Source organism: Desmodus rotundus, chromosome 6 (assembly GCF_022682495.2).
Source record: "Desmodus rotundus isolate HL8 chromosome 6, HLdesRot8A.1, whole genome shotgun sequence".
NCBI lineage: Eukaryota > Metazoa > Chordata > Mammalia > Chiroptera > Phyllostomidae > Desmodus > Desmodus rotundus.
Window position 1 is genome coordinate 14,747,961 of NC_071392.1, and position 22,595 is coordinate 14,770,555.

The 22,595-nt window shown below is 37.3% G+C and overlaps 1 protein-coding gene across 7 annotated transcripts; it reads left to right on the forward strand.

The window, feature by feature from the left end:
* The first annotated feature begins 679 nt into the window (after positions 1-679).
* Positions 680-22,039, forward strand: TRA2A (transformer 2 alpha homolog). 7 transcript variants are annotated; one of them, XM_045197336.2, is made up of 10 exons: positions 680-901; positions 1,419-1,508; positions 10,116-10,427; positions 10,708-10,841; positions 13,628-13,727; positions 15,973-16,161; positions 18,540-18,655; positions 20,161-20,286; positions 20,930-20,997; positions 21,155-22,039. In XM_045197336.2, exons 5-10 carry the CDS (start codon positions 13,695-13,697, stop codon positions 21,163-21,165), a joined length of 543 nt encoding a protein of 180 aa, XP_045053271.1. In that variant the 5' UTR covers positions 680-901; positions 1,419-1,508; positions 10,116-10,427; positions 10,708-10,841; positions 13,628-13,694; the 3' UTR covers positions 21,166-22,039. The 7 variants fall into 7 exon arrangements, with proteins under 7 accessions (XP_045053271.1, XP_071077748.1, XP_045053272.1 ...); XM_071221647.1 differs by lacking the exon at positions 1,419-1,508 and having other exon boundaries at positions 13,562-13,727; XM_045197337.2 differs by lacking the exon at positions 1,419-1,508 and having other exon boundaries at positions 10,116-10,416.
* Positions 22,040-22,595: the final 556 nt, after the last annotated feature.

Genomic DNA, 22,595 nt, shown 5'->3' on the forward strand with positions numbered 1-22,595 from the left:
TCTTTCTAAATTAATTTTTTTAAAGTATTGAGAAAAATATTTTATGAGGACATTAATCTCAAAAATTGCAAAATACAAATAAAGCTCAGTCACCTAAGAAATTATTACCACGATTGGGAATCAAGTAGATAAATTTGGGAGGTCTTGGCTTCGAAACTATAAGGAAATATCTAAATCAAAAAAGAGCAGTAGGGAGCTAAGCATTACGAAAAAATAAAATTGACACAGTGGTCTCTGGGAGGAGGGACTGGAGGCAGAGAGAAGTGAGGCAATGAACTGTGACTTTTCATTATAACCCCATCTGTGCAGGTATTACTTCGATAGTACTCAAAGCACAACATTTGAAGAAAATAGTGGTGAAAACATCCCAAAATAAAAGCTTATTAATTTTATGTATGTTCTCAGTTTTTCCTGTTATCAGAATCCACTTGGAAAATTTATAAAGGGATCAACAAAACTAACTAAGATCAACAAAAGCTCATCTGGTGATTGAAGATCTTTAAAAAGACTGACTCATTAAATAGATTAACTTTGGAGGTCGACGTGAGGTTCAGACGCGCCGAGATTCCGACCACAAGCCAACCACCACGTGAGCCTCGGACAACAACAGAGCCTCGAGGGAGGCGGGGCTAGTGACGTCACAGGGACGTCCCGCCCCCTTACGCTGCGCACCGGGGTGGCCAGAAGGTTTCAGGCGGCGCCGGCGCCATTTTGCAGGAGCCTGTGACCGAGTGGGAGTCGAGTGGAGCGGCCTTAGTTGCCGACTCTTTTCTTCTCCCCACGGTCGGGTCTGCGGGTTGAGTAGGCCGTCGGCCCTCAAGGCGAAACTTGTCTCTTATTTAGTTCTGGGGAGCGCCTAGCCGACATGAGTGATGTAGAGGAGAACAACTTCGAGGGCAGAGTGAGTACAAAGCCGCGGGAGCCGTCTTCGGCGGCGGCCCGATGCTCGGGGTTTCACCGGGGAGAGCGCGGTGGGGCAGGGTTGCGGGGAGTCGTGCGGGGGTCCGCGGGGAGCAGCCTCTGGAGCCATCGCGGTTGTTCCCTCATCCCAAGATGGCTTCTGGGTTCCACTCCTGCCCCAAACACCACGGGTAACTCCCTGTGCCCCTCTTTTGGAGACTGATACCCGGACTCCTGGGTCCGATTTCCCCCTGCAGTGCGCCCTCCCTTCTCGCCACCCCTGAGGCTTCCTTATCTCTGTTGCGAGGTGTGGGTCCCCGTCGCGGTGAGGCGGGAGGAGGCGGCAGGGAATTCCCCTCCGGCCGGATAGTGGTAGGTGCTTCCTGCGGTGGCATTTCTAGCGACCTCGAGCATCGTGCAGGGTCTCGGGGTCGAAAGTGCGCGGGGCTGACGTCCGGGCGGGGAGAAGCTGGCGGGGGACTAGCTGCGGCCTGTGTCTCCTTGGCTCTCTGTTGCAGTGAGCGGCCGCGTCTCTGTTGGAACCGGCGGCGTTGCGTCTATAAAGGCGAAAGCCTTGAGGTTGAAGGTGGGACGAGCCCAATGAAGTGGTCAGTCAACGACCGCAGCGACCCTTAAGCGTTCTTAAGACGAGAGCTGTGAGGGGAAAACAACGCAAGGAGCCCTTTCCCCATTAATGTCCCTTCTTCTTTCATTTCAAAAACTGTGGAAATGCTGTAACGCCTTATTTTTCTAATTCCTTGATGTTGGGTTTTTTATTTTTCCTCTTCGTTGTATCTCAACTTCTAATGCTTTTCTTCCTGTGGCCTTCCATCTAAAACCTGATCACTCCTTTACAGGTTTCTACGGTAAAAAAAAAAAAAAAGAAAGAAAGAAAAAAGAAAGAAAAGGGGTGGGGGGAATCTTCTGGCTTAATCTTACATAATTGAACATATTTCATGGCTCAGTATTTTAAAAATAGCTAGTCAGTTTATACTGTGCTCCAACTCAAAACGTTAGCTGAGAATTACAGGCCCTCTCATTGCTCAACCAACAAAGAGGGCTCCGAGGTTTTCGTTATTTGGGGCCGATGAATATAAACCCCTGGGATACGGTATCCTGAGCTTCAATTTGCTAGAACAAGTTACCAGTGTTGGAGTTACATTTCCGAACTTACCCTCGTGGTGGAAACGGGTGGGAGTGAGCGAGTGCGAAACCCCGAAAACAATGCCCAGGCAACTTGTTCCGTCTGCTGTGTTGGCATTCTAGTCACCAGGAAACGCAGAAAAATCACTTGAGGTGTGTGCTGGATGGAATGCACTTTGCCTGTTTTAGAAGCTTCATATGAACACCTGGACCCAGAGAGTGAATCAGGAGGTCGATCTAGGTTTTTGTTTTGTTGTTTTTTTTTTTTAAGGAAAGAGAGTTAAATAGATTCTAAACAAAAGGGCTACTTTTAATGGATTTTTAAAAATATAATCTGGAGCATAGGTATAAATGAGTGGTTGAACTTGCTCATTTTTTTAGGATGGGGTATTGCTTGTCCAACAAAACTTAAAATCACGTAATAATTGGTGGTAGTTGTAAGCTGCTTGTTTTGAAAATATTAGGTAGTTATGGAAAGAAATTCTGCTGTCCATTAATCTTTCCTTTGATTAACTGTAGTACAAAAAATTATTTTTGTTTTAATTTGGTTTGTGGGGAAGTGAAATGGATTTACTGTCTTGGACCTTGTTTCCCTTAAGTTCGTATTTTTCAGCTAGCCATCTACTTGAGGAAGGAAGCAAGTTTAAGATATTTATCACTTTATCCACCTAATATGTAATAATATATGTAAGATTTCTGCCCAATTTTAAGCTAAACTGTACGTAAGCATTGATTTATTTGAATAGAAAGAGGGTTTTTACCTCCCCCCATTGTTATGTTTATGGTCATAGAAAATAGTTTTTCACACATGATACCAAAAGTTTATTTTAGTGTAAATGAACTCAGATTGAATGAATACGTCCATGCTCACTTGTTACTTTTGTGCATGTGTGTGTGTGTGTGTGTGTAGATTGAGGTAATTGTTTTATTTTTAATTGGTTAAAGAATCAGAAGAATGCCAGAAGCTTTTCTGTTTACTTTTTCTTTTTAAAATTCTTTCTTAGAGCAATTCACTAGTGCTTTTGGTTTTTAAAGTGATTTTTTTAATCTGCTAACCACAAACCAGAAATGAAAAAAAAAATTATAGAATACAATTGTTGTGTTCTTATCTTTGTATCTAAATTTAGAAAGGCTCAAAAAAAGGATTTGAAGGTATCTAAGTAGTTATACCTCTAACTTTTTAACTAAAATTAGAGAAATCTGACAGGTCAGTATTCAGATTTCATTTGCTTTATCTACAGAATAAACACATTTAACCCCATCTTACTGAAAAGATTTTCAGAATTAGAGGGCAACTTCTAGATACTGCAGAACACATTAAAGAAACAGGGCTAATGTTGACTTGGTGCTTTTATAGACTTTTAGAATCTACACCCACCTCCCCAAAAACTTTGACATACTTCCTAATTTACTTCTCACACTAATTTTTCAAGGGCTTATTGCCATTTTAGAAATTAAATATTGAGGCCCAGAAGACCTTGCAGCCAGGAATCTGAGATGGACAAGTCCCAGGCATTTGCTCATTGCACATAACACTGTGTTGTGTGTATTTTGATTTATTTTTTTTTTAAGAGCACTGTACTTCATTGTCTCTGAGTCATTAATGGATTTTGCTAAACACAGTTTACAGGAGCTTAATTTTCCATTATAGATTAATGTCTCTTCCATTTTAAAGGACTGTGGAGTAAAAGAACTTTAGGAAAGAAAATATAATAGTAGTTATAAGTAACCCTAACTAAGACTTAAACCAGCCAGAATTCCCTTCTGCCTGAGGTCAAACTGTTGAACATCTGCTGCCTTTTTACCAAAAAAGCCATATATTCTTCAAGGAAAAAGAACTTGAAATCTGATTTGAGGTGACTGACAGCTCAAATCTGGGTGAAGTAAGTATATAATCAAGTGCTGTGTGATAGAATTAATAAGGGATTCCGGAAATGGAGCTGAGGGATTCTGTGAGCTACATACAAGAAGGACAAAGCTTTATGTAGTATGTGAAACTTACTTGGATTTTATGATTAGGGAAATGAATGTTGATTGTATGGGTGTGACAATGAGTAGGTTGCTAGAATAGTGAGAGGTGATAAATTTGATAATGGAGGATTTTGTAGGTGATTGTAGATTTACGAATTTGCGGCATGGAGCCTTCTGTGGATTCTTAATTGTAGGAGTGGCATAAGGGATTGAAAGGGATTTTAGCACAGAACAGAGAGACTGGGACAGGAAGAGCAATAGGGCACAGTTGAAATATTTAAAGAAGGAAATTATGAAAAATCTGGTCTAAACAGGACATCAGCAGGATGTTAAGAATGAATGAGGCATTTTTAAGGGCTCTAGGGGGAATAATAGTTCCCTTAAAATAAATAAGTTCATTAAAGCAATTTGCTTGGGACATGTATATCAAGTTAACAAATGTTTTCAGTGACAATATCTTTTGGAGCTTGGAGTTAGATTGGCTCTTGAACTATGACTGTGTTTCATCTTCATAAAGAGTGAGTTGTTTGCTTCACAGCTTCGACTAAAATTAGGGTTTTGATGTGAAAAAATTTTAGTGTCCTTTAGAGAAATTAAGGGAGATTGAAATTAAGCTTTTCTTATCATTTCACTTATTTTATTCCCTCCTCCCTTAGTTATTTTAATGAAACTTAGAAAAATATTGAGTCTGATTTTTTTGCTCATGAGGTGGGGCCCAGTGTTTTTAATAGAGGTTATTGATTCTTTATTGTGTAGGGGTCTATTTTATAATTCCACGATTGTCTGTGCTTTGAAATACAACTTAAGAGGAAAAATACTACTTATTCTCGGCCCCTTTTTAGAACTTATTTCTACTTTTTTAAGAGACTGAGAGTTCCCCTTAATATATGCAATTGTTGGTTGGATGATAAAAATGAAGAGCAAAATAAAAATTCATCTGTACCAATTTGGAATTAAAATTTGTATGTGGATATTTTGTTGAACAACAGAAATAGGTTTATTGAATTCCTATTTTACGTAAAAATGTCAGCACTATAGCTTTTTAAAAAAAAACTTAATTCAGCTTCTTCAGCAATTTAATTTCCCTCTTACCACATCAACCTATTAAGAAGGATAAGGCTTCCTTTCATATAGTAGGGATTGTACAATACTAAACTTGAGACAGTCCTGCTTGTCTTGGGTTTAATTTATCTTCCTAAAGTTAAGTACTGTCATTATCCAAATTCAATGCTTTTTTATTCCCCCTATCATTTAAACAAAAAATTTGTAAAGTTAAGGAAACATTTTAATGCTCAAATTTTTATATTTGAGATTCTTTCACTGAAGGGTACTAATTTGCTCAATACAAGTAGGAGGTAGGGTTTTTAAAAGGAGCAATGCAACTAATTAATTGTGCATAACTAATATTTGTCATAACTGCTGCTTATGATTTGTACCATTTCTAAAAGAATACAACTGTCTTGGAATCTGAAAAATTTCAAGAAATTGAAATATTTAGCATTGAGCTCCATTAAAAAATACAAATAAGCTCTATGGGCTTAATGTTGTAAATGAACCTAGGGTATATTTACCCTATATTTACCTAGGATATAACAAGTGTGAAATGGGCATGAATAATCAGCATAATAGTGTACTAGAACTTACCAGACAGTGTGAAAACTCTTTGTAGTATCAGTGGGTGCTTTGGCATCAAATAACTAAACCTGGAAGCTTTGTAATTAAAGCTGATACTTGTTCATATTTCCTAACAGATTTAGCAAGACAGAAGTGGAGGTGAGACAATGATAAAGATCAGATGGGGGAAAGAATCAGTAAAGTCTGTAAAAGAAAGTTGAGGGGAATAATGAAAATAAATGTGCTTCCCCTCCCTCCTTTAAGTTAACGGATGTGAATAGTTGTGTACAGGCCTTACTTCATGATTTTCACAAAGGTGTGATTGACTAGGCCTAACCCATCTGAGGTAGAGGAAAAGTTAGGATTTTTCCTTGACACTAAGGCCCTATAATCTTATTCAAGATTCATAAATATTTCATGATATTAGAAGATGAGAACATAAATAGAGAATTCTCAGACAGGTTCTTACATTAGTGGTTTGCTTTTAGTTGCTATTTATGGGCTTTTATTATGCCTAAACCGTATTAGTTCTTACAAATTGGTTTTCTATACTTTACCTTTGAAATTGTCATTTATACACTAACTTTTTGGATAGAACAATTGATAGTGGCATATAAGCTGGCAGGTTTATGAGCCACATTTAAAATCTGTACAAAAGATTATAAATTTTACAGGTGATTTCACAGTTGTGACATGAATTTGATTATGTGTGTATAAATGCCAATTTTTGTTAAGCGTTCCCCAAATTATTCCAAACTTAACAGAGTGTAGACACGTATTAGTGTTAGTATATCTGTGAGCCTTTGCAGATACAAAGACCACTACAACCTCACTCAGATTGCGTTATGTAGGTATGACCTTAAAGAAAGAGAAATCATTTAAAGATAGTTGATGTTATGAACAATTGATGTTTTCTTTTTAAAGAATTGCTCTAGTTGCAGTTAGGGGTTAAGAATTGAGAGTGGGAGTATTTCTTTTTATAAGCCTATGAGTTTGTAAAAGAAGCAGCATAACATACTCAAGCGGAAGAAAGCAGAATTGCTATTTCTGTAGACTGAAATTAAATAATTGAGTGAACACAGGTTTCTCATACATCCTAAAGAGTGAAGTTCTTGGTACAATAAATATAAGTTATTTGGGTAATGTAAATACCCCCCCACCCTGATACACAATTTACCTAAATGCACTAGTGTATTTTTATGGAAGTAGGTATCCAATATCATAAAGTAATGGGAAAATGTATTCTGAGGAAGTTTTAAAAAGCTTATGTTCTATTCATATAGACTTTGTGTAAACTTGGCACAGAATTTGCCTTGCTATTATAATAGTAGGACAGGTTACTGCATAACATTTACATTGATTTATGTGTTTATTTTAATAGGCTTTTAATCACTAAGCATATATATTGTTGGAATTTTTCCCCACCTATAATACAGTTGCTTTATTTAAAAAAAAAAAACAGTGCAATTATTGCTTGCTGTAGCAATTATGTTCTGCAACAATGGGCATGTATCAAATAACCCTGTTTCCTGATTAAAAGGATAGTACATGATTGCTGGGGTTGTTTTCAGTGTGTAAAATACAACTGTATTTTAATAGAAAACAAAGATTCTTAGACTACTTTGTTGAATACCCTTAACTTTCTTAATATTTATGGTTAGCTCCCTCCTTTTTTTTATTTTTGGCTGTGTCCTTTAGCTACCACCAGTGGTACCTTGATGGTAAAGAATAATTAAAAGAACAAACATTATTTAAGCAGGTTGTGCAGTGAGGACTTTTTGCCTGGCTTTTGATTTATAGTGGTTATGGTAGAATGGAAGCCTATTTAAAATTTATTTGTGACATGTTGTGGTTACAGGTCAAAGATAGAAGAGGATACTCTAGCATTTTGCTCATAAAGGGCTTATTGTAGTCTGGTTTCTAAGGCACAGTACAGTGAAAATGGCATTTATTTGGTACCAGCTTTTGAGAAGTAAGTTGCTTAAAAATGGCAAGTTTTAATGTGACCATTTTTCTGTGTGTGAAACTATTTATTAACTACTAGTTCTTATGACAGGCCTTTTTTTGGTGTAATAGGAAAAATAATTCTGAAGAATTAAAGGTTTATTTTAGGCTTCATTCTTTTTTATTTTTTATTTTATCTCTTATTTTTATTTAGTTCATTTACTTTTTTTGTTCATTTTTTTCTTTGTAGTTTGTTCTCTAGGCTAAGTTTACTGATGGTTATTGATTTATCTTTTTAGTCTCAAGTCTCAATTGTTTTGGGAGGTTAAACTAATAGTGACAACTTTGAAACTCAGAGTTAAAAGAGAAGTAAGATGACTGTTTCTTAACCTTGAATTACTCCATGAAGAAATTTATGCAGCCCTGTCTGGTATAGCTCAATGGATTGGGTGTGGGCCTGTGAAGCATAGGGTTGCCGGTTCAATTCCCAGTTGGAGCACATGCCTCCGTTGTGGGCCAGGTCCCCAGTAGGGGGCACACGAAAGGCAACCACACATTTATGCCTGTCTCTCGCTCTCTCATTCTCACTCCCTTCCCCTCTCTCTAAAAATAAATAAATAAAATCTTTAAAAAAAATTTATGCAGATTTAGGTTCCCTGATTAAAACATAAATTGAAGTGTAGGCAACAAAGGAGATTAGGTTTTGTAACACCTTCTTTTAAAATATGCTGATGTCTTTTGAAAAGATACTGTCCTGCCTTAATGCTTTGTTAACATATAAAGGGAAAGTTGCATTTTTCCAATAAGTTGCTATGCCAGAGCTAGGATTTAAAATTTCAGATGTTATTGATTACTTTGTTTATATTAGCTTCTAAGAAGAGGCAATGTTCAGTACTACTGAATAATTTTCAACTATTAGTCATGCTTATAAGGGAAGATTTGAAATCTACACATATATTTGGACCATAAAATTTTTAGCCTGTACTAGACAGTTTCACATAAACATTTAAGAATAAATGAGAGATTTGACTATAAGATTGATTTCTGTCCTAGTAAAATTAAGGTTTTACAGTGTCACAGAGCACAAAGCCGCCTGATGTGTGTGTATCATAAGGACTGTGGTGATGATCATACAGGGTATTCCATCTATTATCAGTATAGTTAATGAAGCAGCCTATGAGACTGCAATTACAAGCAAATTAGCTGTGCCCATTTTTAAAGTACTGAATGTGCTGCTTTTACAGTTTTTCAGTGAGTCTAAAAGGCCTAAATTGCTGTGTCTATTCCAAGGATCTGTCCAGAGTGTGTGAGATGTAGTGGAGGGCTTATATAGATGGCTAAATGGGAAATGTGATTATTGAACAGGAAAGGTATATATTTCAGTTGTGTTTTCATCTGGAAAAATAAATACCCTTAGCATCAGTACAGTTCTTGATATTAAACGACATGCAAGGGAAAGTTTTAAGGAAGTTGTCTGGTAGGGAGTCTTATGGTATAAATGAAAATTGGTGTGAAACTGAGGTAATATTTACTCTGATAAGCAAGACTTAAATGGACAGAGAAACCAAACTGTCCCAGTTTGGTCATAAGTGCCTCATGTATCTGTCACATTTAAAAAAAACAGGCTTTTAATCAGTTTGAAATTACTGGACTTGGAAAGTTTTTTATATACAATATATTCAACTTTTTCAGAAGCCAGTTTACTAGTATAGGATGTAATCACTAAAGGGAGTACCAATATGCATAACTGCATAAATCTCAAAAAACTGAACAAAAAGAGGTGGGATCCAAAAAAAAGAGACCATGGTATTGATTTTGTAATAATTTCTTGTGCGTTATGATACTTCATGGATAACACAGAATTTAAAAATGGCACAGTTGCAAAAATACATATGTTAGGAATTTATAAGCTGGGGAGAAATTTTAAGAATTTTATGCTTTCTTTCCCCTTGTTTTACTTCAGAACATACCTTCCTGGTTAAGTCAGAGTGAGCAAAGATAGTGGTCAAACAAAATTGGGAGACGTTACCTCTCTGAACCTCAGTATGTGTCCTCTAATGTTTGAGTTTGGATAGGTGTACACAAATGCTGCAGGCTGGGATGTTTTGCTTTAATTGTATTTTGATATCTTAGCATGGCTTAGTGAAAGCTTATTTTAAGATCACTAAGACATCTTCAGGTTATAAATTAGTGAAAATGTGAAATATAGGTGGGGGGTTACAGTTCAAGTTAGATTTATGCTTGAATTAAGTATTTATATTAAAATTGTTCACATTTTAGGAACTAGGGTGAACCATGAAAGGGGAGGAGGGTGAAGAGTATGGTAAAAACATTTACAAAAATTAGTGAATTCTCTTTAATTTTTAGAAATTAGACTTTTGAACAATTTTAAAGATTATAAAATTGTTTTTTTTTTTTTAAATAAACTAGTTATTTGCACTTTACCTGCTGGCTTTTCCATTTGGTAGATAACATTCTGAACTCCAGCAGAGTTTTATAATCCCCACGTGCTTAAATATACTAAATGTTCTTTTTCCATTAAGGTTAATGTTCGTGAAGAAATTGAAGAGTTTTTTCCAAGAATGTGGAAGATAAATCAAGATAAAAGAAGGCTAATGAAAAGTATTAAAGATCAGAAAATTAAAATTGAATGGGGGAAAAAATTGAACAGAAGATTGGTCAGATAGAAGCACTTGAATATTTTTTTAAGGCTATTTTGAATTGTTTGAATTGGGGAAGAATACACGAAGTATGAAAAATGAAAAACTCAATGAAGAATGAAGAGAAGTAGAAAGCAAGAGTGAAGTAGAATTAAAAGAATCTGGAAGAATGAATGGGTCCTAGGTTAAGTAAATGTATGGTTTATGTTCCAGTGTCTGTATGATCAAGTTGTAGATGAATTTGCATGATTACTTAGTTAATAGAGAATTGGTGATCTGGTTCAAGTAGGGAATTTTTGAGGACAGTTAGCAGTATTAACAATGGGTTATTAATGAGCTGAAATTTTTTCTGGAGGGTGTTGCCTAACCATTTGTTTTCCAGGAGCAATCAATATAAATAATTACGGTACTTTAAATGTTAGGTGTTAGGCATCTACATGACCAGTGCCATTTGTAATACTGTCTTCTTTGTTAGGAGTCTCGCTCTCAGTCAAAATCTCCAACGGGAACTCCTGCTCGAGTAAAATCGGAGAGCAGGTCAGGATCTCGTAGTCCATCAAGGGTTTCCAAACATTCTGAATCCCATTCTCGATCAAGATCAAAATCCAGGTATGTGTGTTTAAAGTAATACTTAAAATGCTTTCCTTGGATTTTTCAGGGCAAAGTGGTTTTTTGCCAAATCTCATTTTTGTAGCGTTTTGTATAGAAATTTCACCAAAGATTACAATCGTGTAGTTTTCTCAAACTGTTCACATACAGAATTTAGAAATGAGTAGTACATTCAAGATAAAGACATAGATAAGGTAGAATTATCTCTAGCTCAATCTGTCAGATACTAGCTGGCTGTTAAAACAAATTAAATGTCCCCTGACTTAAATGTGCTTGTTATTTGGGGATTAGTGTTTGACTTCCCTTCAATAATATTTGCGCAACAAAAAAGGTAATTTTCTCCATGGAAGAGTTGGCATGTAATGTAGTACAGAGAATTTGATGTACGTATGTTCTATTGGTTATCAGAATAATTTCAGAAACTTTTTCACAGTTCACATTCCAGCTACATTCTTTACCTGAATATTTTGACTTAGGTTCAGGGTGGAACTCTGCTCAGATGTAATTGGTGGAGTGGGGAGAGGATCCCTGGGTGATTGAGAGCCCCTTCCACTACCAGCTCAGCATGTTAATACTCCAGTAGCTGCTGCAGGGTTCATTATATCAGATGTCCCAGGGGTGCTAAGTGGGGGAAACAGCCTACACAGGTTAGTCTGATAAATCATCATAATTTCTTGGTTAGAGACAATTTATGTTTTTGAATAGGGTCTACTTGCAGGGAGGCATGAGACAATTATTTGAAAGACTACTTTCATTGAGGTCTACAACTGTCTTTTTCTCTGTTATATCCAGCCCAGTCCTTGATTTATTAACCACTCTAAGTAAATCTACATGTGCAAAATAGCACTGAATGGAATTTGGCTGTAGAAACAGAAATGAGCATATTTTCATTTAAGGACCTTAGCATTTGCTGACTTCAGCCTGGAATTCTTTTCCCACAGATATTCTCTTATCCCTTGATTCAGTTCTCTGCTCATGTGTTACCTGAAAAATTAAATAACAGAAACTTTTTATTCCTTAAATTGAGTGCTGTAAATTAGTGCTAAAGAAAATGTGAAATATCCTATTTGGTATTTTTGCACAAACACAAATTTCTTTCATACATAGCACATTCCACCCCTCAAATGATTAATTTCTTTTAGATAGTAGGCTGCTCATTTTATTTGCTTCCTACTAAGAAGCCTTTGTTGCCCTGGCTGGTGTGGCTCAGTGAATTGAGCACTTGCCTATGAACCAAAAGGTCACCAGTTCAATTCCCGGTCAGGACACATGGGTAGGTTGCAGGCCAGGTCCCCAGTTGGGGAGTGGGGGGGCGTGTGTGAGAGGCAACCAATCAATGTTTCTCTCACACATGGATGTTTCACTCCCTCACTTTCTTCTTCCCTTCCTCCTTTCTCTAAAAAATAAATAAAATCTTTATTAAAAAAAGAAACCTTTGTTTGCTTGTGTCAATAAATCTATGCTCTCAGCTTGATATTCAAGCTTTTGTACGATGTTGTCTCAATCCTTTCCTAATCTTCACTCTCCTTAATACCTTGCAGATTGTACTGTTCTGCAGTTCTCTGATCATGTGCCCACGTCTTCTTGTCGAGGAACCTTTGCTCTTGCTATTCCTAGGACACCTTCCCCCATCTACCTAGTAAAGTCTGTTAAGTGCCCGGCCTTATTGTTAGCCTTGGTTTTGAACAATCTTCCCTCTTTAGTTTTATTCCTACACCCACATGCCCTCTTTTTAAACTTTCTGGCCCTTGGTATATAACATTTGTTAATGCCTTATAGAAGGTATTTTGTGTGACTGTCATCACTACTGGTCTGGGTATTTAGTAAAGGATGAGTCATATGAATAGTAGAAATTATTGCATTAATAGACAAAAAAAGGACTCTGAGAGTGACTGGAGATAGGCAGGAGATGAACTAGGAATCAGCAGTGGAGAGATGGGTGAGATGCTCTAGAAAGCTTGATGAAAACTATTAGATTAGAAGGGCATTTAGGTTGATGAACTAATGTAGTAGATGCTAGATTGCAGCAGGCTAAAAAAAGATTGGAAAGGAAATGATACTTAACAGTGAAGGGAATATAGTGTTATATTGAAAAGGTGATAAGTGATTCGATGAAATGATTTTAACATTTTGTCTTTTTTTTTTTTGTAAAATACACATAAAAATCTTAACCATTTAAAAATATACAACTTAGTGGTATTACATACATTTCACATTGTTGTGCAACCATCACCATTATCCATCCTGATAACTCCTTTTATCTCTTATAAAACTGAAACTCTACCCATTAAACAATCATTTGCCATTCTCCCCTTCTCCCATTCTGTGGCAATGACCATTTTACTTTGTCTTCATGATTTTGACTACTAAATATCTCATGTAAGTGGAATACAGTATTTGTTTCTTTGTGACTGACTTATTTCACTTAGCATAGTGCCCTTAAGTTTCACCTGTTGAATATTACAGATGATTGTGGCAGTTGGTAGTGGTAGTTACGCTTTTTGCTTTTTTTTTTAAAGAAAGTAGAGCCTTAACATGCTTGTAAGGCAAAAGGAGTGGATGCAGAAGGGACAGGCTGAGAGCAGGAGATTGTAGTGATGAAGGGAACAAGAGGAAGACCGCCCCTTCCTCAGAAAGGCTGAGAGTAGGCAGGGATTATCTGTATAGGTCCTTGGCATTAGCCATTTGTTTCAGTATCGCCTAAACTTTTTCTCTCAAAGGTCGAGGTCAAGGAGGCATTCTCATAGACGTTACACTCGATCCAGATCCCATTCTCACTCTCACAGGAGGCGATCTCGGAGTAGGTCATACACACCAGAATACCGACGTCGAAGGAGCCGAAGTCATTCTCCAATGTCTAACCGGAGAAGACATACAGGCAGCAGGGTATGTGGTTTTTAAAAGTTAATGAAAACTTTGTCTTCTGTTTGTATTTTGTCCTATAGCATAACAATGTTGCTTTATGAGAACGAGACCATTGTTTAAAAAGAGGTACTCAAAAATCATCCTTGAGGGTATGGATATTATTTAGTATACATTTAAGTATATTTCCTTTTCTTGACTTTTGAGTAGTTAAAAGACATGAACTTTGGGGAGAAATGATATGTTCCAAGAATTAAAATGAAAAGCATAAACTGAGTTGAGAATATTGAGATAAAAGGTGTTATGACAGGGAGTAGACAGCAAGTAAATACTGTAGAAATAGCTCGCACTCATAGTACGAGCACTGGGCAAAGTTCAACACAGGGTAGCATGTTATGGATAACAAAATGGAGTCTCTTCTTTGTGTGTGTGAAGATCTTATTTATTTTTAGAGAGGAAGGAAGGCAGAAGGGGAAATAACCAGTGTCCTCTCACACACCTCCAACTGGCAAACTGGTCCAAAACCCAGGCATGTGATCTAAGCCGGAAGTGAACTTCAACCTTTCAGGTTGCAGGATGATATTCAACCCACTGAGCCACACCAGTCAGGGCAAGGAAATTGAGTTTTGACGTTGAGGTTGTTTTTCGGCTAGCCAGCAGAGCCCAGGTTTCAGTCAGACCCTTGACTCTAATGTTCCTGTGCGTAACTACTGTGCTGCGCTTCTCCGTGTGATGCTGCACCACTGAACTCCAGTGGGATCTGCTAAGGAATAAAAATGGGGGCGGGGGTTCTAATCAGCGATTGCAGATGAAGTCAGATCAAGTACACATCTATAAAGGATATAAAACATTTGAATAAACTAGAAATATGGCATTAAACTGAGGATGTCTTCTTAGTATACATTCTGAAAATAGTTGGAATAGAAAGTAGGGTTGTACAGGAACTACTATAAAGGACACATGGACAAAACCAAGGGGGAGGGAAGGTGGGTTCAGCTGGGGTAGGGTGGAAGGATGGGGAGAAAAGGCAGACAGCTGTAATTGAATAACAACAAAAATTTTAAATAAATGAAAGAGAGAAAGAAGGGTTGTCCCTCTTGCACCCACCCCCCTCAAAAGTCCTTCTTCTGTTCTCTCTTTTTTTTTTTAAGATGTTATTTATTTACTTTTAGAAAGAGGGGAAGGGAGAGAAACATCAATGTGTGAGAGCTATATCAATTATATCGATGGGTTGCCACTCGCATGCCCCCAACTGGGGACCCGGCCTGCAACCCAGGCATGTGCCCTGACTGGGGTGGGCATCGAACTGGCAACCCTCTGGTTCACAGGCCAGCACTTACTCCACTGAGCCACACCAGCCAAGGCTCTTTCTCTTTTTCTTCTTTCATTTTATTTGTTTATTTTTAAAGAAAGGGGAAGGGAGGGAGAGAGAGAGAGCAAGACTGACTTGTATAGCTCAGTTGGTTGGGCGTCATCCTACATGGCAAAAGGTTACCAGTTCTTTTCCAGTCAGGGCACAAGCCTGGATTAGGGGCCAGGTACCCTGTTGGGGGTGTGCTAGAGGTAACCAATGGCTGTTTCTCTCCCACATCAATGTTTCTTTCCCTCCCTTCCCATCTCTATAAAAATAAATACATAAAAACTTTTTTAAAAATTATTGTTGTTTTTTTTTTTTTTAAGAGAGTCCTAACTGGTGTGGCTCAGTGGGTTGGACATTGACCTGCAAACCACAGGTCTGTCTCTAGCACGGTTCCAGTTTGGGGTACCTGCCTGGTTTACAGGCCAGGTCCCCAGTTGGGAGTGTGCCAGAGGCAACCAATCCATGTGTCTCTCCCTCTATTTCTCCCTCCCTTCCCCTCTCTTTAAAAATAAATAAAATCTTTAAAACAAGACTCAATTTCCTTAAATAAATACGGTTTTGTCTATCATTAATAAATGAGAAAGAGAGGTAGGGAGAGAAACATCAGTGTGAGAGAAAACCATCAGTTGGACCTGGAATTGAACTGGCAACCCCTTGCTTTGAGGGATGACACCCAAACAACAGCCGTGCCAGCCAGGACATTGAAAGTAGGGTGGTTTTTATTCAGGCTACAACCTGAAGTATATAGCCATAACTCATCTGTTTTTTCTCCTCTCTTAAATTGTTTCCAGGTAGCTTGAAACAATATGGTCTTTGGGTATTGGGTGAGGTGTTTTAAATGTGTATCTGTTTTAATAGTTATTTTAATTTGGAGCTTAAAATTAATTGACATCTTTCTTTATTGAACAGGCAAATCCAGATCCCAACACTTGTCTTGGAGTGTTTGGCCTCAGTTTGTACACAACGGAGAGGGATCTTCGTGAAGTGTTTTCTCGATATGGACCATTGAGTGGTGTCAATGTTGTTTATGATCAGCGAACTGGACGATCACGAGGATTTGCTTTTGTGTATTTTGAGAGAATAGATGACTCAAAGGAGGTAGTTTTGTTTTTACAGTTGTCACTTTGAACATTTTCTGGTGTGCATGATCATAGTATTGAGTTGCTATTAAAAGTTGATTAATAGGCTCCCAGTTCCATACACATTATGTCCTCTTTCATTCTTGACCTGATTCAAACTCTGTGTCTTAGTGTTAAAATCAGGGTGGCCAGTTTCACGTTCCAGCTAATACTTTCTGGTATAGGCATATCCTTATTGAAATCTGGCCTTGTAAAGTGAGGTGTATATGTTTGAGTTCATGGAAAAAGTGAAGTGTGTGTTTCTTTTGATTAAGCCTTATTTATACTCCAAGCAGGCGATTTGTTGATCCTTAGAATTACGGTGTTTTAGGTTGAATCTGTTTAATTTTGTCTTTAATTTGCTCCCCATGTGCACATACAGCGCTTTGTTTTTCTATTCTCTTAGTGTTCATCTATCATTCTGTTCTGTAACCACAAAATAATGAGCTGGTACTCTTAAATTCTTGTTTGGTGCTATTCTTTTACTGCTTGATTGATTGATTAAATTTATGGAGGGACATAAATTTGTTGTTTCACTTAAATTTTTTATTCATTGGTTGATGCTTTTATGTGCCCTGCCTGGGGATCAAACCCACAACATTGGTATATCCAGATGATGCTCTAACCAACTGAGCTACCTGGCCAGGGCCTGTTTGGTGCCATTCTTAATTTGTCAACAGAATGATTTGAATAGAGCCAGTCTAATGCAGTAGGTATTGGATTGCAAAGGAACCAGTAGGCTTGCTTTCTCTATACTAAAAGTTTAGTGATTGAGTTAGAAAACTCCACTCTTAGGAATTTAAAGCTCATTGTTAAGGTTTTATCAGACCTTAATAAATGACAGGTATTAGCATTTTTTTATACCATTTTACTTGTGACAGTAGCTGGGTATATGTTATTGTTGCCCTGTGCATCAACAGTGCTTGGTTGCAACATAAGCAGTCATAATAAATGTTAGCATATCTTTTAAAAATAATAGAGGCTATTTGCATGTATGGGTAGACATCAGAGATGATACTAAACATCCTATAGGACACAGGATAGCCACCCATAGCATAGAACTAGCAGTCCCAAAATGTCCATAGTGCTGAGGTTGAAACCTGGGTAAGTCTTAAGAAAACAATGCTGCAGGTTGTAAGTCCTTTATGCAACAGGCATCTAATGTTTTGCCAGTATTGATTATTTAATTTATTTATTCATTCATTCATTTTTGCTGTTACATAGTATACCCCTTATCTGCAGGGGATATGTTCCAAGACCCCCAGTGGATGCCTGAAACTAGATAGAACCAAACTTTTCACTTACGCACTTTTTACAGCTTTTCTTTGGCATATCTGAATTGCCAGCATTGCTGTTTTTGTCCTTTGGGGCCCCATATAGGAGTGACTTTAACACAAGCACTGAGATACTGTGATAGTTGAGACAACCGGGACGTCTACTAAGTGGCCAGGGCGGGTGGGGAGGAGTAGCTTATACATTGTAGATATGCTGGACAGGGATGATTTACTATCCTGGGAGGAACAGCACACAGTTTAAAACTTGTGAATTATTTATTTCTGGAATTTTCCATTTTGTCCCTTGGTTGACTGGACAACTGAAACTGCAGGGGAGAGGTACAGGGCTACTATATTTGTCTCTTGTTTATTCCTGATCTCAATTAAGGGATAGAGGTGTAAATTTAAAAATACCAAGATGACCTGACCTGAAGTGAATGTTGAGAAGTGTGAAGAATATCACAATTTTTTAAAATATGAAATTTGTTCATCCTATCTCTTGATTATTCTTCTCCCAGGTTTATTTCTGGATAAAACAAAATGAAAATAGCCACTTAGTTCCAAAGAACTTCATGCAAATTTGTTAAAGTGGTTGAATTACTGCATTTATTGGTATGAGTGTCAAAAGTCAAAGCGATAGACAATGTAAATGCAAGGTATAACGATAGGAGCAATTATTGACAGATTTAGAGGTTCCTTTATATTTGCAGTCCACTGGGTGGCGGTGTGTTCCTAAGACCTAGCTTGACTAGTTTAGACTTGTCAGTTGAATTTCAGTTTCTGCTTAGAGTTGCCCAGACTGAAATTAGTTACTGCGGCCTCAGAGTTATCCACGCTTGCCTGAGTCCTGTAGTACTTCTCCATGGCTATAGCTGCTCCCAGTCTTTCAGCACAAGCCTGCTTGTGTCCATGTGTACATTAGAAAGCTCGGTGCAATTGGCATGTATATAAGAAGGATTAATATGTAAAATCCTACCTCCTGTTGTTTGAAAGAGGAGTGTTTAGAGAATTTTAATTTATTACAGTTTTAGTAATGTCTCCTGGGTGACTTATGCATGACTTTCTGTGCCTCTCTCCTTTAAAGGCTATGGAAAGGGCAAATGGAATGGAGCTGGACGGGAGAAGAATTCGTGTGGATTATTCTATCACCAAGAGAGCACACACACCTACACCAGGCATCTACATGGGCAGACCAACTCAGTAAGATTTCACGTTTGCTAAGCTAAACTGCTATAACCAAAATCTACCAAAAATGTCTACAAAAATTTGATTAAAGGATAAAATTTTTTGTGTATTTAAAATGGAAATGTATTTAATTTGTATACAGCCTTTGAATCATTTATTTCTTTATTTTTTTATATCTACAGTTGACCCTTGAACAACATGGGGATTAGGGGAGCCAACTCTTTTGTACTCAAAAATCCATTTAAGCTTTTGACCCCCAAAACTTAGTTTTCCCTCAGTACACCACCAGGAAGGAATTGGTTCTAAGACCTCCATAAATACCAGAATTTGTGGATCTCAATTCCCTATGTAAAATGGCATAGAATGATGCATGCAGTTGACCCTCAGCATCCACAGGTTCCCAAACATTGATTGAAAACAGTACAGTGTTTATCATGGGGGTGGGAATCTACAGATTAATAGACCCAATACAGGCCTGGCTGGTGTGGCTCAGTTGGTTGGAGCATCTTCTTGTAAACCACAAGGTAAGGTAAGCGGGTTCGATTCCCAATCAGGACATATACCTGGGTGCAGGTTCTTTCCTGCTGAGTGCACATGCAAGAGGTAACCTATCGATGTTTTCCCCTTCCTCCCCTTTCTGAAATTGGTGAGCATGTCCTCAGGTGAGGATTGAAAAATAATAAACCTGTATGGTTCAGGAGTCAACTGCATATATGCGTATATATGTATATATGAGCAGGGGAATAAATTAAAACTATTGAAGGTGCTTCTGACCCTTGATATTACAGAAATAGAAAAATTACTAGATACTAGAAAAATACATGCTTTTAAGTAAGTATTTCTATTTTTATATGACCCGGGAAGCCTCTGTATATAGGGAAGGGTTTTACTGATACTGTTTGTTGAAAAAAGGTGGGGGGGCAACTTTTACATTATGTATAACACAATTGAGGACTTTTAAAATTCTTGATTTTTTTTAATTGCTTTGAGTTAGTCTTTTTAAGATTTCATTTATTCATTTTTATTCATTTATTCATTTTTAGGGAGGGAGGAAAACATCAATGTGTGGTTGCCTCTCACCCAACCCCTGCAACCCAGGCATGTGTCCTGACTGGGAATTGAACTGCGGTACCCAGTTCACGGAGCCATACCAGCCAGGGCTGAGTTAGTCGTGAGGACACACAATTTAACAGTTTGGTGTTCTTCCCAGCACGGTTCATCTCACCTTGTTGAGAAGGTCCTTCTGACTTAGGTAGTACAATAATAGAAGAGCAGTTTAGAGTTTGGAGAGTTGTGCAAAATCTTTTTGGGTTATTTATGTAATGACTAGGAAGCCAAAGCAGAATACCATTGATGGAAGCAAACTTAAGTCATGGAGGTAATTGGCATGTAAAGGTTTAATTTTTCTCCCTTATCTCACCTCCTTCCTCCATTTTATTTTATTTAAATACCATTTAGTATTAAATGATACTAGAAAGTAATAGTTCACATTGATGTAAAATTTTTACTTTTTTCTATAGTAGTGGCGGCGGTGGAGGTGGAGGCGGTGGTGGAGGCGGAGGAGGTGGCAGACGTCGAGATTCTTACTATGATAGAGGATATGAGCGTGGTTATGACAGATATGAAGACTATGATTACCGGTACAGGTAATGTTTAACTTGTGATTTCTGTTCTAAATTAGATGGTGGTAGTAATACTGGACACTTTTGATGTATGTTTTATATGTATTAATAAAAATGTTTAAAAGATTATTATTTGATGCTTTCTTTAAAAAGTAGGAAAGAATGATTTTCTCAAGACTGAAGACAGAGGTTAACTATCTGTATTTGCCAGTGTTTTGTTGTGCCACATACTGTTTTAGTGTCACTGGCACACAGAGAACCTAATAGTTATCGTCTTGGGTTTGCTTTTGTTTTTGTTTTTGTTAACTTTATTTATTGGAAAAGGACAGTGTTTTTATTTATTTGTTTATTTATTATTTTTAAGATTTCATTTATTTATCTTTAGAGACAGGGGAATGGTGGGGGGAGAGGGAGAGAAACATCATTGTGTGAAAGATACAATTGGTTTCCTCTCACATGCCCCCAACTGGGGACCTGGCCTGCCACCCAGGCATGTGCCCTGACTGGGAATCAAACCAGCAACCTTTGGATTCACAGGCCAGCACTCAGTCCACTGAGCCACACCAGCCAGGGCACATGCCTGGGGAATTTTGAACGATGGGGAATTTTTATTTTCATCTGCCTCAGTGGATTCTGAGCGTGCTAAGTAATTGTTTGTTTCCTACAGAAGAAGATCACCTTCTCCTTACTATAGTCGCTACAGATCACGATCGAGATCTCGTTCCTACAGCCCAAGTACGTACTCTTGTGCTTTTGTAGCGTTAAAAACCTCATTTCTAATTAAAGGTTGACTTTAGAATATTAGGATATATGGTGACTGGTAATAGTTGGAAAAATAATAGGCAAGTCAAAATGTAATTGTCATTTTGATTTTTTTTTCCCCTCTTTTCAGGACGCTACTGATGCAGAGAATGGTTGCAGTTAAGGATATCTTTTTCTCTTTCTCTTTTTTTTGTTTAATTCTGGATTTCCCTGAACTTCTAACCCTTCCTACTTCTTAAAAAGAACCCTTAAAAAATCTTTGGTTTATTTAGCATCTACACTTTGTCAATTCAATTGTATTGCTGTTTTCCACCCCTTTTATTATACTCTTAAAGTTGTGATTGTTGTCATTTTGAGTAGTTAAACATCTTGAGTAAAAAAGGAACCCCTAGTGTTAATGCTTTGTAAATGATTTTTTTTAAGGTTGCTTTTTTAGAAAATTGAGTCCAGGCTAATCAAAAGAGGAAAGAAATGATCTTTTTAAAGCTTCTTTTGTGTCAAATACTGTAATAGACATTGTATTAGAAATCTGCATTTACAACAAACTCCTTTTTCAGCTTTCTTTTGGGGAAGATAGTAAGTAACACACAAAGTAGTTCAGTCCCGTCAAGTGTGTCTGGGGTGGCATGGGGCCGTCAGATAGTTGAGTATGGAAAGTTTGAAGCTGTAAGAGGAACACTTGGTCATTTCTTTTCAATATTGGAAAATTTGAACCTTAAAAATTACATTGTTTCTTTAGAGATGGAAAACTTGTGTACTTCTATAAAACATATTTAAAATACATCTCTTAAAACTTAACAAAGTGTGATTTTTGTGTTGAATTTATTGAAGTATTCCTTTAATCAGTGAAGGATAGCCCTTATTATTTATTACTTAGAGCAGTTGTACACTTTGCTGTTAGAAATTTTGGTTATTGGGATATTGGTCAAGCAGGTTGTTGTATACATAGAGTCTTTAGAGGATATGTGTGGGGAAAAGTAGTCTCCTTTCAAATAAAAGTTAATTTCTTTGAAAATGGAACTGTCTCTTTATTGTGTTACAATGGGAAGAATATAACTGGATTGATTTGGGAACCATTCCTTCCTTTTTCCTAACATCTTTTGCTTATACTAAATGTAATCCTTGTCTCTTATTCAGTCTTTAAAAACCTTTTTTATTCACCTTTTTTGTTGACCAGGTTATAAATGTTGAGAGTATTTGGTATCAAGCACCATGCTGAAGGAAAGATAATATGGTTCATGTCTTCACAAAGCCCACATTCTAATAGGAAACACACCTAAACGACTGTACTGTGACATTAAGGGGAGAGTGTTTTAGGCAAGAGGTGGCTGATGTTTCAGGTGTTTATAAAAAGGTAAAGGAGCATGAGCTCCTTTGTTTTCTCCCTCAGAGCAGATATAAATTAGATTATTATGATCTGTGTAGTAGGAGATCTATGGGATTGAAGTGCCTCAGACATTTTAATTTTGAAAAGCTGACTTTTTAAAATGTCTTTTTAAAAAGTTTGCCAATAAAGGCTATTCAAAGAATAAAGTGGTTTCTTGTTGGTCCCTGGAGGGTTTTTGTTCTTA

Bases quoted from the DNA above. Each gene is read 5' to 3' on its own strand.
- TRA2A (XM_024562949.4), top strand. From the start codon at position 866: ATGAGTGATGTAGAGGAGAACAACTTCGAGGGCAGA. The intron at 16,162-18,539 runs GTAGTTTTGTTT...TCTCCTTTAAAG, and splicing joins GAATAGATGACTCAAAGGAG to GCTATGGAAAGGGCAAATGG. The intron at 18,656-20,160 runs GTAAGATTTCAC...TTTTTTCTATAG, and splicing joins TACATGGGCAGACCAACTCA to TAGTGGCGGCGGTGGAGGTG.